At 41.8% G+C, this 18,275-nt stretch overlaps 1 protein-coding gene across 3 annotated transcripts in view; it reads left to right on the top strand.

Annotated features, from left to right (window-relative positions):
- Nucleotides 1–18,275, top strand: part of LOC108139165 (stAR-related lipid transfer protein 13) — a 97,107-nt gene that overhangs the window by 71,929 nt on the left and 6,903 nt on the right. For 2 of the 3 annotated variants that reach the window (XM_041709069.1, XM_041709070.1), the window contains 4 exons: nucleotides 4,543–5,216; nucleotides 5,804–6,716; nucleotides 7,564–7,606; nucleotides 16,218–16,289. In XM_041709069.1, coding sequence (XP_041565003.1) covers nucleotides 4,543–5,216; nucleotides 5,804–6,716; nucleotides 7,564–7,606; nucleotides 16,218–16,289 — 1,702 coding nt within the window. Of the gene's footprint in view, nucleotides 1–4,542; nucleotides 5,217–5,803; nucleotides 6,717–7,563; nucleotides 7,607–10,228; nucleotides 10,675–16,217; nucleotides 16,290–18,275 lie in introns of those variants that run through there. The other variant, XM_017261782.2, reaches the window with a different exon arrangement.

Below are 18,275 nucleotides of genomic sequence, written 5' to 3' on the forward strand. Positions count from 1 at the left end.
TAGTTGTCGACATTTTTGGGTGTTGTCGAGGAAAAAGTCCAAGTCCCTGGAGCTGTCATATTTCGCCTTAATCGCTCCGGTAAAAGTGCCAATTAAGAGCGCTTAAGCCCCACTGCACTAATTAAGGTAAAGAATGTGGTCGACTTGCCAGCTCTGCGATACACTCATTCGGTCAATCAGTCAGTGAGACAGTAGGACTGAGGGCCATGATTTATGAGTTACCGACGGCAGCATAAATCAAAGGCAGCCAGCATCGGCCTTTTGTATCGAGGGCACAAGTGCGTGCCTGGCTTGCCAAAAATCGGAGCTGGACAAACTGTCAATGAAAGTAAAGCAGCACGGGACAGTTTTTCAGCTTTTCGTTTCGTTTGGCTTGGTTTCGCGCGAAAGGCGCAGGAGTTAAGTGAACTGGGTCAACCAGCCGCCCTGCAGCCAGATCAGAAAAGCCAGAGATCTCGCCAGAACACTTCACTTTCTGCAGGGGGCTGTCAACACGGCAGCAGACCAAGCGGAACCCAAAACGCCCCAATTTGGTTGACTGCAATGCTCATGGGGATCGGGCCCTGTTTCTCCCTGCGAAAGTGAATCTTGTGCAGCATGTTACATGCGTGTGTGGCAGGCGGGCATCATCGGCCAACGCAATGCGCTTAATGATGATGAACCATGCAGATGCAGCAGATGTGGAAGATGCACAAGATGCTGGGCCACACTATGAAAAAATAATGGGGATAACTGAATTTAAAATTAACAATCTGAATTTAATTATAAAGATTAAAAGTGAAATTTGTGTGTTGTTTAAAGACATTGTAACTACGTTATTCTGTCAAAGTCCTTATGGATATTTTTAATGACATCTGCAACAAAGTCCTCGGCTCAATATAAAAGTACACGTATAAACTCAGTATTATGCAAATGATAAGTAAATATTATTTGGCTTTTGCTATAAATTCTTCTTAGCTTAATATTAACTATTTTTCATTGAAAATATAAACAAAAATATTCCCACTAGGGAATTTAAAAACTCCTTCATCTAAACAAATTAAATGAATTAAATATTGTTTAATAATTGAAGTTTTAAAACACATACCGTTCTGCTACACATATAATCTCTTTTAAGTTTAAAACCTATATTGCAGTATAACTTTACATACTTTTGTTGTACATATTAAAAATGTTTTGATGCTATTATGATGATTACTATATCTCGTAAGCTTGTGTTAATTTGATAACCAATTTTCTGCCAGTGAAGGCCATGCAAGGCTGTCCAGACAAAAGGCCGCGACACACAAAAAGCTTTTCACGCAGCTCAACGAGCTCCGGACACTTTGACTTAAGTAGAACTTGCAAATCACTGCAAGGCAAACAAACACGACGGACAACAAAAATCAGGAGGGAATGGGTATGATCAGTTGCAGTTTGCGGTTGCCAGTTTGGAGTAGGAGCACAGGGAACAGGGAACTGGGAAGCTTGGAACAATGTCCGGAGGAGGACGATGGGCTGGGCAGGCGTTTAAGTGTTTTGATTTGATAATTATTATCAGTACGCATGCGTGACCGCGGGCAGCTCACTCTTATGCTCGGCCAACTCAGTCACTCATTTGCCGTGGCAGTCAGGGGCATGTCCAATCGATTTGCGATAGTCTGGCCGAGCTGAATGGGGGGTACTCATACTTACATTTATGTACACTCGAAGACCGGGACTTTCTGGGTCACATATCAATAAAAGTGGAACGCTGAGGCGTTGCCCAGTGCATTTGTCATTCAGCTTTTCAGAATTTGATATCGAAACCAGTAAACAAACGCTATATGTATATTTATTTTTTTTTTTAGATTTCTTGCGCCCCGTTTTTATGATCAATTAGGAGCATTTACAGTTCCCCTCCACTGAAATTCTTGATAACCCCCAGGCAACCTAGGGAAAAGGCAATTTTTATGTGTCATTTTGTGTTCATTTTATTGCATTTTTCATTAACTAACCGAGGAAAACATTTAATTTATTTTCCATTCCATTTCCAAATCGTTCTTCAGCTTGTTGTGAGAAATGTTCACAATTTTATGACATTTAAATAAGTCTTTGTCAGCGTTTCGGATATCGGATTCTACTGCCGGTCATAAAACAGATTTGAATTTTCCTCATCCATAAAATGCTTCAATTTCAATCACAACAAAGCCAGCGAAGAAAAGAGGGAGGGAGATAGATATATATATAGAGAGAGAGAATCATAGGAAATTGCTTACATATGTAAAACAGATTGGGCATTGAGAACTTTTGGGTGCCTTGATAAAATCGCTAAATTAATCGAGTGTGCGCGGCTAGATAGATGATTATGCGAACGATAACTAGTCGTAAAATGGTAAAAGTTTTTATTTTTCCGGCAGTCGAAATCGATCGGAGTCGGCGCCCGCCTGCCTTTAAATAGCCATATGTTCGATGCCCGGCCATGCCCATAAACGCCAATGATCTGGACGCCCAATTAATGCGTCGCCGGCGAGAGTTGGCGGCTCATTAACACGCAGTTGGCTGAGATGGCACCGCCATCGCCATCGCTCCGTCTTTATTAATAATTCATAGACGCTGCCGTAACAGGCACTCGAGACTGCTCCATAATGCATTACAAATTTGGTTTCGAAACAGCAACAGATGTGAGCTGCTGCTCCCAAAGGACCCCCTGACTCCACACTCCTGACTGACGGACCGCATCCGCATCCTGTGACCATTTTTAGACGGGCGTCGTCTGGTCCGGAGCTGCCAATTACACTCGATTAGGGGGATATCTGCAGCTGTGGTGTTGAAAATAGTTTTGTTTCTTGGACCATTTGTTTCTTTGCGAATTTTTCATATTTTTAAGATAATAATGATATTTTAGTGAGGATCACCTTTCGAAATTTTGAAAACATTAAAAATTGTTTTACAACTTGAATTCCCATTCTCATATAAGAATATTCCTTTAAGCATAATTTAATTTTTTTATTATAAATACTGTTTTATTTTGTATTGAACATATTCCATTTATTTTCTTTTATTTAAAACGAAAGCATATAACTGATAAAATGCTTTCAGTGAATGTTAAAATACGGCTTACTAAATTAAAGCGCTTGTAATTTCAATGTTAACTGGAAATGCCTAAATGCTGGGTATTATATTCATGTGTTTATAATTTAGTAAAAAGCCCAGCCATTTCATATTGATTGCTTTCGGGAACTCGACTGGCAACTCCAATCAGGCTCTGATACAGTTTTTTCAGCCTGCAATTTTGCTGGCCAGCGATTTGCCCAAGGCCCCCAAGGAATTGCGCCAACAGAATCAGCAGCAGCAGCAACAGCAGCAGCAGACACGGCAGCAATATCGCAGGTACAACAGCAACCTGCTGCACCAGCAACGCGGTTCCCGGTTCCAGGCCGCGACTCGGGGCATAAATATACATTTTTTTCTGCCGATAAATCATTTAAATCAATTTCCGCCTTTTGCTGCTGCTGCTGCTGCTGCTGCTGCAGCCCGGATTTTTTTCCGGCAAATGGGAAAACCAAATTGTCAAACGCTTGCCAAAGGCTTGTAAATCGCATTGACATAACGCACTTATAGCCTGATGGAACATGACCGTGAATACAGCTGGCCATGAGTTCTCAGAATCCAGCGCCTGTTATCACACACGGCTTATAAATCATAAACCAAAACAATAGGGGAAATGTCTGTGCGCTCAGTCGGCTCCATTGAGATGCCTTTCCGCGGAAACAACAAACACGAACAAAAAACTAGCCCGTCTTGGCCAAAGATTTGCATAAAATACGAAAATTCCTGCGCGGCTTGCGCGTTCCACTTGACAATGTCTAAAAATTCCGCTGATGTTTCCTTTTTCGCATTGTCTCTGGCTGGGGCGTCCCAACAAGGTAGCCTCCAGATTTTATTGGAGGTTGAGGGCAGCCAGGTCCACCACGCTCATTATGCATTCAAGGTCCTTGGCGGTGGAGGTTGAGGTTGCGCCCCTCGAAACTGTCAGCGGCCCTCAGTGTCGACTTTTCTTTATTAAACCTGACTGACTATATTTTAATAAGTTAACTTGTTCTTCTTCCTGCTGCACTTGCAAAATAACATACTTCATTTCTCTGAAATTCCCAAATATAACGTTTTGTTTTGTTAGCAATCGAATGTTCCTTTAAAATAAATTCTCCATAAATCGCAATTTCATTTTACTCATATGAGTTACTTGCAAGAATGTTGAAAACAAGAAAATATTATTAAAATAGAATGTAAAATAGTTTATAGCTTTGCTAAAAATACAAGAATATTTAATATAAAAATTTGTTTTTTTTATCAGGTTTATGAGTTTTTCGAAATCAGTGGCAATTAAAGTTGTTGTACATTTTTTGAAAAAAAGAATATTTCCTTCGAATTCATACAACTTTTCCCAACAATATATACCTTAAGATTTTTTTAAATTTAATATCCAGCAATGTATTGATTTCATAAATACAATTTTTTTTTAATTTAAAACCTTATGAATTCCTTAAACCATTTTCTAAGTGTACTTCTTGCCTCTTTCAGGCCACCATTCCATTGCAATCGTTTTACCTTGATTGCGGACGCAACGAGGCATCGCCGGCAAACAAATCGAATGTTGCCTATATGCGCACCCTGTCGGCGCCGAATGGAGGATTCGGAGGAGTTGGAGGAGGAGCTGGAGCTGCAGCCCTCCCCCCTCAGAGCCAACGAAAGAGCTTGGCCTGCCCCTTACTTAATGGCCAAGCGGACACAATAACTCCGACACCGGCAACTCATAAGCTGACAAATTTCCAAAGCGCATTGAAAATCGAGGAGATGGCAGCGGCCAATGGAGCGGCCACGGCAACGGCAACTGCAACAGGTGAATCGCCGGCGACCACCATCGAGGATTTGAAATCTAGGCGACAGCGACAATTGAGCGGCGGCGACATGGAGACAATGCTGGCCTCCCAGCCGATGTCGATGCCAAAACGGGTGGGCATTAATCATGCGGCGCTGACGAGCAGAAATGCCATAACCCCGCCGCCAGCATCCGCCTCGTCCACATCCCATTCCCATCCCCACTCCCATTCCCAATCAGCCGCCTCGGCGAAAGGCTCCTCCTCAGCCACACCCGGCTACCTGGTGGATGTGACCAAAAAAGGATCCACGTCGACCATTTGGACCTCGGAGGAGTCCATTCTGCGCAGCGTTGGCGCCGTCGATGAAGACAATAAGTGAGTGACCAGCATTGAGACTTTACACTCGGCAAATGTTAGGGCTTTGATTGTCAAATAATTAGTTCAGTAATTTTATTGAAAGTAACAAAAGAACAAAATGAATTGATTTGTAAAAAAAATTTGAATGGTTGGTCTAAGTCCAAAATTTGTTTTCATTAGGTTGACATAGGTACTTCGATTTATGCATTTAATTATGATTCTTTATTAAATTTTAAATGTAATTTTTATATTCATTTTTATTTTGACCCTCAGGCCAACATGTATTTTCAATCAGATTTTTTATATTAGTTTTTATTTTGACCCTTATTATACCACTTTTTAAGATACATCTTATAAATCTACATATCATGGAAATTTTACATATATATACGTATAAAGTAATTAGCAAATATTAGTTTAAAATAAACATAAACTTAATTATAAAGATTTTTTAAAATAATTTTTATCCTCAATCACTTTAATTACGTAGATTAAAAACAATAATATTGATTTCACAAATTTTAAGCCCCACAATTTGCTCTGAGTGTAATCTATCTCCTTCTGAATTGATTTGTCAATGTCTTAATGCCTCATCCTCATTGCAGCTCCACTTCGTCTTCCTCGGCCTGCGAGGAGGCCACGGGTGTCCTGAGCTCCGGCAAATCGGGAATCTCACTGGACTCCTCAGGACTGGACAACGATAACAATGAGAGCGGCATTGGCACGGCCACGCCGCCGAAGGATATGTCTCACTACTGGAAGAGCCACCACATGCAGCACCACCACCACCACCATCATCATCATCACAGGACGGGCGGAAGTGCCCAGGATAATGAGTCCGTGAGCAGTTTGGAGGCACTGCGCAAGATGAAGTTCCAGAAAAGCGGCTCGGTGGCCTCGTCCGATGATCCCGATCTCCTCGAGGTGCTCAGCCAATGCGGCAGTGGTGGCGAGGCGGCCAACGAATCCCAGGATGACATGTTGGACGAGGAAAAAGATAAGGTGGGAAAATCCCCGGACTACGATGAGTGCCAGGATGAGTTTGAGATCTGCGATTGCGACTGCACCGATGGCGATGCCAGCAGTGCCAGTGGCGGTGGTGGTGTCACCGCCACACCGGTGGTGCTGCGCCGCAAGTACACCGCCCCACCGCCCATTCTGGTGCCCAGAACCCAGCGGAGTCACTCCCTGGACCATTACCACTCCCCGCAATCACTGGTGCATCCGCGCAAAATCCTGCCCATCCACCACCATGCCATCAAGCACAAGGAGAGGGGCCAACTGTCGCTGGTCTTGCGCCAGGAACCCTTCCAGTCGCTCCTGAGTCCTTCAGCCACCGCCGCCCATCAGCTGCACCACTTCGTGGAGCTGCCATCGCCCAGCAGCGCCTCGCTGCACAGCGGACTGGGTGACTCTGGTGGCATCCAGGAGCTGTCCACAAAGTCCAACTCGGCGCCGATGCTGCTCAAGGAGCGCGAGATGAGCCGGCGATTCGACGACTTCGCCGCTCAGAATTTGGTGAGTGTTGAACTTGAACGCGAAGAACAAGCGAGGATAGATCGAATATGTGATAGCTTTATTCTAAAAACCTGTATTTTAACAAGCAAAGAGAGAACGATTTGCAGGATATATTAAAAATGTACTCTAGCAGGAAGTCATTGTAACAAAACGTATTAGAGTTTATCTAAGATGTAAGGAACTATAAAATTTATTACACCTCTAGTCTTTTACACTTTAGACTGTAAAGGTTTTAGAAAATAGTAGCACTCCATTAAAATGTTAGTTTTCAATATCAACAATATGTTTTTTTAAAAATTGTCTTCCATTTCTAATAGTTTTCCTTAAAATAATAACTGAAATACAATATTTAGATCTGATAACAAAAAAAAAACCTTTCCTTAAAACTATGACTGATATACAATCTTAAATATTAAACTGTAAAAATGTATCCTCAATTTGTTTTTTTCAATATTTTAATTTTATAAATATGTTTAAGCGGATAATCTCTTATACTATCTTGGCAATTAATTTAACACATTTTTATTTTTTTTAACTTTTAGCATCTTAATTTCTACCAGTTCTTTAAGTCATACGCGTTAATATTTAAACTACTTTCAATTCGATCCTTTTAATGACGTCGAAGTTCCACTTAACTTTTTATTCAGTTCAAGGCCATTCACATACCTTATCTTGCTTTACTTTCGCCTTGGCAAGTTCTGAGAAGCATTACAATACCACCGGCATAGGGAATCCCAATCCGCTTAAGGATCCCCCTGCAGCACTTATCTACCCGCCCTCGCATCAACTTGATTACCAGACATTAATGGACATTCTCTATTCCCCGACTCCCTCTTTTTTCCCACAGACGCTGCGCTATTCTCGTTCGCAGAGTGATCGCTATTTAGCAGGTGAGTGAGTAGTGAGTAGAGATCGGAGCCCCAACGAGTTCTCTTTAGCCAGAAAACCAGCAGAGCCGGGCTAAATGAGTTATTTAAATGGCCTGGACCGGGCTGGGACATCAAGGCTGAATGGCTGAATGCCTGATTTGATGCGCCGGTGGTCCTGCCAGCCAATTAGCGGTCTGTTATTAAGCCTGAGTGGTTTATAATAACAGTCTGTCAGGGCATGATTCATAATTTCTATAATTATTCGCCAGCCTGATCCATATGTTATAGAAGGAGGCGGTGGAGGAGGCGGTGGAGGAGGCGGTGGAGGAGGCGGAGGCAGGGCCAGTCCACACATCATAGGGCATTGTTTGGGCACCAAATCAATTTCCAACTTTTGCTTTCATTTCGACCAAACAATTGGAGGACGGCCGTCATTTAAATTACTTTCATGTTCTTTGGTCAGCAACGGGGAGTATTAAGAGCACCGAGCAAACTGCTCTTTTTGCGAATTTCCAACACTTCCGTCAACACTTCAATACAAATGGCACAAACCCAAACCCCAGTCGAAAATGGCTGTCAATCTGTCAATTCCACACTACATACAGTGCAAACAACCATTGCCGTAAAAGCACTGAAAAAAAACTATGCATTTCACCGAAATACTAAAGAAAAGTCAAGAGTTATTTATTTATTTGATTTATAATTTCCTAGCAAGTCAACTTTCAAGTCACTTGTCACTTCATTTAAAAAAGAAACTCAAAAGAATAAAGTTCAGGCTCATATAAATACTTAATATTTTTATCTTAGTAGATTGTCTATCATTTATAATGTCCATAAACATGAGATATATTTTTAATGTTGAAGTTTAGCTTAGTTTATGTTCTTAACTGTTATACATAAGAAAAATAAATTGATATTGGTTGAGGTATTTTCCCGTCGTGTACATGGACATATCTATCCACATATTGCCTCTTGACCAGTGCTCGACGGGTGGTGATGATGATGATTGTGGTATGATGGCACTCTTTGTGCTAAAAATGGCGTATAAATGAACGGGAGAAAAAAAATTGAATCACAAACTGGACGCCAAGTGTCCTCCAGTGGCTGTTGGAGCTCATTCAATTTCGTGTTTGCAGCCTGACTGCCCCCAACGAATTATGCACAAACAAAGCAGTCGAAGCCATCTCGACCAGTGACGTCAGCGGGGGCGGCAAAAAAGGGGAACGAGTGGTGGTCATTTTATGACCATTATCTGAATGTTTGCCTGCCATTTCCTCGCTGGCTGACGTCATTACAGTGACGTTCTTTTCGTGAGGGACATGCCCTCTGGAAAGGTCGCGGCCTTCAGTCGCTTATCTTAGGTACTTACGCGTGTTTATATTGCCAATTTTATGTGTGCCATTGCATCGCTGATACGCCCTGTTGTCAATAATGACAGGCTTTAAGGAGAGGCACCTCCCAGCTTATTGTTCTTTCTTAACGGAAGCGGGCATCCCAAGTGGCCGGCACTGTTGTTGTTGTCTACTTTATTGAAAAGATTAACACAAGATTTATATCTGATATTGCACAAGTACAAATTACCCGCATTTATATTTTATTCCGTACATATATCTGCTCATCATCGAAGCAAATGGAACACACGAACATGTGTCCATGTCGTGTTCCGTCTTCCGCACCAAGTCACGCCCCAAAAAAATACAAAGGTGGGAGTAGATTAATGAGAACCAATGTAGGCGAATGACTTGCAATGATTTTGCTCATAATTTTCCTGTTTACCCAATTAATCGGTTCTTGCGTAAAATATAAACGGGCTTGTTTGTCAGTGCATATTGCGAAAAGTAAACGTAATCCTTAAACAAACCAATTGCAGCTGTCTGGAAACAATGGATTTGCACTTCTAACATTAGTATTGTTCTGAATAACGTAGTCTCAATGGTGATATCAAACAAATGTGCGGCTGTTTTATCATCAAAAGCATCTCCCAGAAACAATACTGCCATTTATTCAACTCTCCATAAATCATAAGACCAAGCAAAAGCTTAACCTTGAGCACACATGTATAACTGTGCCAAGCCAACTGTGAACAAAACATACAGCCACGCCCACACCGCACATCACCGCGTTCCGCTTTTAGTAGAGCAACAGGTGCGGTTGTCGGTGTCTTGAAACTTTCACTGCCGACGTATAAATTTTAATGAATGCGCCCATAAAAAAAGGAAATAAAGCCCAACTTAAACATAAGCTGACATTGCCTCGCCGTGAGTCCTTTTGGCGAACATGGAAATGAAATAAACATCATCAACATGACAGTTACTCATTTATTTATTTATTTGTTCGCCCGTGGCCCTGTCCAACTAACCACAGAAAATAATAATAAGCGATTGTGGTGCCGATAACTCTATAGTACATGGGACAGGATGTTGCCCTTTCTACCGCCCATTCCGGAGAACAATGCCTCTTGGCCCTTGAAGAAGCACGGGAAGAACGGCAAAAACAGCCGTTCTGTGGCGGCAGCAGCAACAGAACATCCAAGTTGCTCATACGCCCCGTGCGCCCGTTCGCTTCGTTTTCAGTGCTTCGGGCGGACAGCTCGTGCGCTCGGCACGCCATTTTCTAAAAGGAAAACGAGCGCGTTGCAAATTCATTAGTGCTCTTACAGGCGCCGTGCACGGTTGTTGATTTTCGTGGCCGCAGCGAGTGGAAAACTCGGGTGGAGCGCGTCGACGCCGCCGACTTAAAGCCAAATCAAAATAAATATCAGTTCAATACAAATATTTTAAGCACAAAATTATACCTAAAAGTGTATGTGAAAAGTGTGCTTGAAATGGAGTGTGTTATAGTGTAATTTCTGTAAAACAATACAATATATCCGACTTTGACGGATAGTAGTTAATTCTTTTTTCTGGGAAACCACATTTGTGAGTGCTTTTTCAAAACGGCGCTGCCCAAACTGGCCAATATGCAACGTCGCATGTCCATCACTATTCGCGAGTACAAGTTCTTCAGGAGCTTCTCGCAGAAATTCGAGAACTGGCCAAAACGCAAGGCCGAGGCACTATGGCGGAAAATGCGCGAACGCAAGATTGCAGGTGAGCAAAAAGTGGCATTTACGAACCGTCAAGAGGCTGCACTGAGGGAAATTCCAAACATATTCCTTTGAATTTTGTTAAAATTCGTTCTTCAAGATTTTTCACCATGTACGAATAACAAGTCTGGTACTGTTCGTATTTTTTAATTATTGGCTATTGATTCTAAGCCCCCGAAAGATACATTTTTTGTCGAAATTAAAAATGACATTCATAAAATTTTACGACTAAATAAGGTGTTTGGTTATAATTGTACAAATACAATATTTATTACCGTAGTCACATCACAGCTTACAAAAAATACAGCTGGTTAAAGTATAAAACACTTTGTTTTTTTATAGAAATTATTTGAAACTAAAGTTGCTGACTTGTTAATTTAAATGAATTCCTAAAGGAAAACTTGATATTTTAGGGATCTGTCTTCTGTTCTGAGTTAATGGGCAATTTGTGTACCAATCAGTATTTTTTTTTAGTGCAGCCCTGCTTCAAGGGCATATTTGTTTTGCCCGCTGGCCGTTGGCAAATTATTAAATACTTTGTTTACAATTATGGAAATATGCGTGTCTGGATCATTGTGTTTTTTTGATGGCATGGAATGCGCGCGCGCCACTCGCACCGCCAGCAATTGGCTGTTTATGGTTTTTCGGCACCCCACAAGGGGGATCAATTCCTGCCCCGCCCCTCCGACAGAACCCCCTCCGCTCTGGGCCGTTTATTTTTGGTAATGGGAATGCGGGGCACGGCTATTTCCAGTGCACAGCTTGTACTTATCAGTCGACGCCTCGCATTTAAATCGAATTATTCGCAGCGCTAGTTGGGAATATGTATATCAATATGGATTGGTGGGAGGAACTGCAACAAGTGCCCGGCCCCTTCACTCTGTCACTAGCATTCTGTCAGCCAGTCAATCATTCGGCCATCCAGTCAGTTAGTCGGTCTGTCACTGTCCCAGCGTTATGAACACCCCACCACTGACCATCGGTCGTCATCACAACAATCGTAGTTATCATCATCATCATCATCATTCACCGGTTTCGCCGTTTTCTTTACACTCTAGTGAAATTGCGCGCCAGTCAAGCAAAGCCATTCATTTAAATAAAGAAAATTGTTTGCGTGTAGTAATAAATGGAAAGAAATTATTATACAATTAATATGTATATTCGTGAACGGGTAAAAAATGCGGGGAATTGTTTTACTTATAGCTCGTACCTGCCTCCACGGTTCGTGCCTCCAAAAAAATGTATATGCGACGCTTAAAATGTATACCCAGAATTGAATGGCCAATTGGAAAAGCATTTATGGTTGGAAGTTTCGCTTTCCTTGTTCTATATTCGGTCAATTCCTTGGGGAAAATACACATCAAACCACCTGTAAGCCACGAGCTTTTGCCGCTGTTTAATTTCATTTAATTTTCCATTGCCAGTTTTGGGTTATAACAATATATAAACTTTCCATTCTCGTTGGCCGCTTTGTTTTGTTTTGTTTAATTCTGTTATTGTTTGATTATTTTTCTTGCGAATGCGAAATTCGTTTATTTTTATTGTGCGCGAAAGGCGATTCCCGCTGCCGCTAAGCAGGAAATATGCCGCATATAATGCGCTGACATTAAAAACACATTAAAAGCTCAATGATCTGTTATATTTGGCCAAAGAGACTCAGGTCCTTGGCCCCCAATTACGCGGAGGACTCAAAACGATTGCCCCAGGCGAATTGAGCAGCTCCACCCCTCATTGAATTCACAGCAAATTGAGCTGACGCTCCCTGCCACTTGTTGCACCCGTTCCCGGGCCAAAAATGGGAGTTGTCTAGAAGGGAGGGCCCCTCTTGCCAGGCATCTGCCACACTCTTATGGCCCAGAAATGCTATAAATAGCTCTATCCTTTCGCCAGGCAGCAAGCTTTTGTGTGCCCATCGAAGAGGAAAGGAGTGTGCACATGTCTATTTATGAACGCCTGGCCTAACCTGGCCCAACACAACTCTATTTTGAAAACAAACTGAAAATTACAAGTTCAACTGTGGGAACGGCTATTTCTGGGATGCAATTTATAATTAATAATCTACATTTGCCAGCGCTGTCTTCGCTTTGATGGCTTAGCAACAAGGTGACTGAAATTTATGTTCCGCCTGACATTTGAATGCCATGGCAGACAATAAAACATCCGTGCCAGTTGCCTTGCCAATGGCCAGCAATTAATTAATGGCACGACACCTACGACAATTATTTATCTAATGGGAACTACGAGCACACTCGGTTCATTTGCGTTTACCCCAGTCATTGGCTGTGAAATTGCATTGTTTGCGGCTCCTGGGGCGATGCAATTTACTGTGTATATGGCAGCATAATTGGCATATGAAACCGTTTAGCGGGAAAATTAATGAAATTGCTGAATAATGTTTCGGCAGGCCTGTGGCAATTGAATTAGCTATCAATTAGTGTCAACCGAAATCGAGTTACAATTTAGAATGTTTTTTCCCAACTAAGGTCGAAGCTTTTACATCATGGCAAATGTTTTTGCCTCTTAATTATATTAAGCCAGCTTAAAGTTTTAGCTGTGCGTAACAAAGGCCTCTCGGTTATGGAAAAGCATGCCATAGAAACCAAATCCTTTACATAACCAAATCGGTGAACGCTGTTGTCTGTCATCCGCATACAATGTCATCTCTCTCTGCTTGGCTGCATTTTTCTGGAGCACACTCACACTCACACACACACACACAGGCGCACACACACATCTGAGAAAGGAAAAGCATGTCACTGACACGCACTCACACAATGGAAGAAATTTTCTAAGCGAAGGATAAAATCTACATCTACGGCAATTGTGTTAGGAACTTTGCTTTCATTGACACTTTCCTTTCCTCCACAGAAACCAGAAACAGAAATCTCGTTTGACTTTTACTCATTGCGGTCCTTGTGGGTGGCTCACGAAATCAATGCAAATTTTAATTGAAAATTTAAACAAATTTAGTGAACAACAAGGTTTAACTATGGCATCCAAGAAGGCCGCAATTAATCCCGGGCTCAGACACCAACAACATTATATATGCAAACTGGTGAGACAAAGGAAAACCAGTTCAAAGACAAGCTAAGCTTAACTCATTTACAATTAGAAAAGAAAATGAAATGGGATAGAGTATAACAAAAAATACAGTCTCATCCATTTATTTTACACTTAAATTGCAATTATAACTTTTTGTATTTTTAATAATTTCAAATTTAGTCTCATTTTCACAATAGCCTTGAATCTAAAAGCAAGCAAAAAGTGTAACTATTGTAAACACAGTTCTAAGAACAAGTCATTATTTTTGTATGTCTTGGAATTCATGTAGCATGCTTAACCCAAAAAAGGTCGATGAAATTCAATATCACTTGGTAATCATCTGAGAATTTAAAGTGCAGAGTTCACAGTATGTGCAAGACTGAAAAGAATGTGTTTTGTTTTAAGCACCCCAGCGAAAGGCAGGCGGCCTGGCATTTTATGTATTTTTTAATTAGCCTTAAGGTCAGCCGGGTACAACGTAGGAGTACGAGTCCCGATCATCGGCATCGTCTCAGGTTCCAAACGCCCCCAAACCTCGCTCCACACAAACATGGTTCGGGTCCATCAGAATAATTAACACCCTGGCGCAGGTGAAGTTCATGAATTTTCGCGTGGCTTGTTGGGAAATGTTTTTCGCTGACTTTTGGGAATGGGGGTGTGGGACAGCAAAGGACAATAAGGACAACAACTGGGCGGTACTGTTTGTGTGTGTGTGTGAGAGTGTGAGTAGGTGTGGGTAAACAAGAACAAATATTGAACCTGACGCAATAAGCTCTGAGTGAGCCTGCTGCACGTACACCTAAACAGTGTTTTACTCGCTTTAAATGGCTTTTAGATGAGTTTGCGCCTGCAACGTGGCGTATGCGCAATTTCCATCGCGCTTAAGTGGCACTTACCGCGAAATAATACTGCCAACGCAAAAGTTTCCAATTGCGGTATAATTAATGCAGGATAGTAATTATATCCACTCACACCTTAACTGCAAACAAGCCAAACTATTAAAAATAAGTTGAGAGTTTGTTGTTCAAAAACATATAAGCCTCATTCCTTGAAATGAAAAAGCTTTGAGACTTCTAATATATTTATGAATCAAGTGATATTTTGTTTAAGGCATTTTACGTATTTATAAGAAATTCGATATGATCATATTCAAAATTCATGTGGATAATCGACTTGGGAATTCCGTACAAGAATATTTTTTTTACGAAACTTACTTTTATTACCAAAGTTTAAGAACTAGCCAAGCCAAACAATATAAATATAAAATACATAAGTCAATAGGGGTAATCGTCCCATAAACATAGGCATGCAATCGCATATGTTGTGCTATTTTCGCCCACAATTTGCATACATAATGCTGGTCTCGGTTGGCAGTTATTCCATGGGTCAGGTCGAATAGCCTCTCGCTCCAATCGAACAACATTGAGGCTCTGGCCCGCTGCCAAGATCCGGACGAAGCGGGTCGTACGTCCGGCCAGCAGCTGTCAGAACGCCAGCAGCATAAATCGATGTCCAAAGGGTTGCTCTCGTTTATAAATAACTGCAGAGACAGTTTGGAGCGGAGGAAACGAAACCTGGAAGCCGGGACAGGTGCCAGTGCCAGTGCCAGTGCCCCCATATTCGCTCCAATGGCCCGCTTTGCCGATGGTATCCTCGTGCAAGTTAATCGCTTGCAAAACTCAATAATAATTCACTCAGCGAACCCCCTTTGCCGCCCCCCACAACCCCCATCCATCCGCGCTTCATAGGTTCATATTTTCCTGCTGGCAGTAAGCAGCCGGAAACTGTTTCATGTTGTCGCTCTGGCTGATTAAAAATCAATAGCTCTGTCGCCAGATCCTGTTACTCGAATTGAGCCAAGCAGAAAAAGCAAAGCAGATTAGCATTTAAAATAGCTAAGGCCAAGTGCCTTTGGCTTCCTTTTGTTTCAGACGAACTGGATGGAATTCGATTTGGTCTTTCATTGTGGTCTTAGACTCATAAAAAAGTATGACTTACATATTTTATCTGCGGTTCAATGCGTTCTTTGTCTGCTTGTCTCAAATTAGCCCGGCATAAATAAACCATTTTATCCCTCTCACTCTGCCAAATCTGTCTTCATCTCTTAAAGCCCCATTTCACTCTCAAGTGCCGCAAAACGATTCTGCGAAACTTTTACTTTCATGCCACTCCAAGTCAAGGTAAAGTCGAAAAACAATTTAAGACCATGTCCATGACCGCAGCCACATTATTTTAAGCCGTCAACTTCATTTGCTTGGTTTACAACGTAATCCATCAAGTGACCCTGAAAACGCCGCGGACTATGGCCAGACTTTGGTGACGACTTCTTGACCAGGCCGGTTAATTGGTTTTGCTGTCCGCCCGGATTGAATTTGGTGCGGCAAAAAGGATTCGCCGGGCAACTTAATTACATTTAATTTCATTCGCTGCCCCGGCTGCGTATACGCAATGTGGAAACGCATATTCATCCTGCCTTTTATCTCTCTCCCTCTCTCTCTCTTGCAGAAATCGAAGCTGTGGAGGCTTGCAAATGGCTGCGAGCTGCAGGTTTTCCGCAATATGCGCAGATGTACGAAGGTAAGTGCGAACCACATCCCCATAGTTACCCCAATACGCACTTCCGTTTTGTGCGGCACTGGAAAAAAGTCATTAAAAATAATAAGATAAGGTCCTAGGATGCAAAACTAATTAAACTTCATGAGTTTAAAAACTTATTTAAGCATATAAAACCTGGTTTCAATAATTGAGTTTACAAAAAGAGTATGAGTATTGATTAAATTCTTGTTTTTTTTTTTTTTTTAATGGTCGAGATATTACATTTTGTTTTTATTTTATTACTAACCCTAAGTACTTGTTTGGTATAGAGATTCAACAATAAGGTAACCCAAATCAGATTTATGTTAGATTGTCGAAGTCCCTGCTTTTCTCAGTGCATGTCGTGTCAGCATGCTTTTGCCCTGGGGGCGTGGCAGGCTGGTGGTCGGTAATTGATGGTCTCGTCATCGGCAGTGACGCAGCAGCAGCGACCAAGGCACTTGACCAACATGCCCGCCATTTAGTCTTGTGTGTTTAACGCTCTCCAAGTGGCAGTTTATTAATTGTATTACACGAACTTTCACTTTCGCCGCCGACCCAACCAAGTGGGGAACAAAATAAAACAAGCCAAAGACAAAACATTTATGACGTGGCAACATTCGAGAACAATTTAAGTGCCGTCGCCGTCGCCTCACGACGTCTAAAGATTTCAACACCATTTCAGGCCCAGACAAAAGAGCTGCCCTGGACATGATAGGGAATTTGATATCCCAAACACGCGGCAAAACCGCGACAACAATTAGGCTGAATGGATCCCCGATCCGATCCAATTCTATGCCAGTCCTTTCAAGCGAAAACGAAAGCCCAGCAACGCCTACCTACCGGATCAGGGCAATCTTGAGAATTTAACCCAAAGCAACGCACAAACCACAAAAAAAAAAAACATGAGGGGATGGCAAAAACTCGTGGAGCAGCCAAACTCAGATAAAATATTATAAAAGGCTAAAGGACACGCAGGCCAAAAGAATTTATGAGGACCACCGTCGTATAAAAAACTCCGCACAGAACCGAAAATTAAAATGGTTTCGGTTTTGTTTTTGCTTGCTTTTTTTTTTTACGTTAAGAAAGGGCTTTGGCCTTTGAAGAGAGACTACCCAAACCACAACCGCCAGCCAAAAAGTTAGTATCAGTTCATTGAACCCTGCGCAAGCTGCATATTTATTTGATTTCCTTAATCGCAAACGAAGGCGACCCTTCTCCGGCGCATTTGTCGCAACGCATTTAACGCCTGGAGGCCTCGCAGATTGATGAGCCGCGCGGATCTGCACAAAAATTCAAACAAACCAACCCGAAAAGTACATTCTTAAGCTCGCTGCCAGCCCAAAAAAAAGTTCGCCGACTTCATTTGAATTATGACCAAAAAGCCAGCTAAAGAATAAACGCGAAGTCAAAAAAGTGAATCTGAAATGGAGAGCCTGCAATTTTGGGCATGTCCGCAGGCGCCCTGTCGCCGACCTTGAAATATGCGAATTGTATTGCATAAATTCAAGATCAGAATCAACTTCATGAACCGCGCTCACTGAAAAAAATTGTGATTTTGAATGATTTTCAATACTTTTTAAGGATTTTAGTTTGTTCCTGAAAGAAGCTTATATTGGTGATGGATATTTGAAAAGTTAATCAACATTTTTGTATATAAATTTAACAAACTGAAAGTTCCATATTTATTTATCCTTTGAACAATTAGTGTTTGTAGGTTATGATTAAGTGTAAAGTAGAGATTTTCATTAAAAAGTAAATAAAGCCTTTTTTTGGTTATTTTGCTGAGTAATAGAAACTAAAACTTGTATTCCCGGCTTATGGAATAATTTGTGCGCACTGCGCAAATTTAAACTGGAGCCCAACCCAGGCAAGCCTTCAATTCCAATTTCAAACCCAATCCCAATCCCAATCTCAGTCCCATCTGCATGACCATCTCTCCTGACCGGGGACAACATGATAAATGCGTATTTTAATGAGTTTCGTGTA

Source organism: Drosophila elegans, unplaced genomic scaffold (genome assembly GCF_018152505.1).
Source record: "Drosophila elegans isolate 14027-0461.03 unplaced genomic scaffold, ASM1815250v1 contig_476, whole genome shotgun sequence".
NCBI classification, from domain to species: domain Eukaryota; kingdom Metazoa; phylum Arthropoda; class Insecta; order Diptera; family Drosophilidae; genus Drosophila; species Drosophila elegans.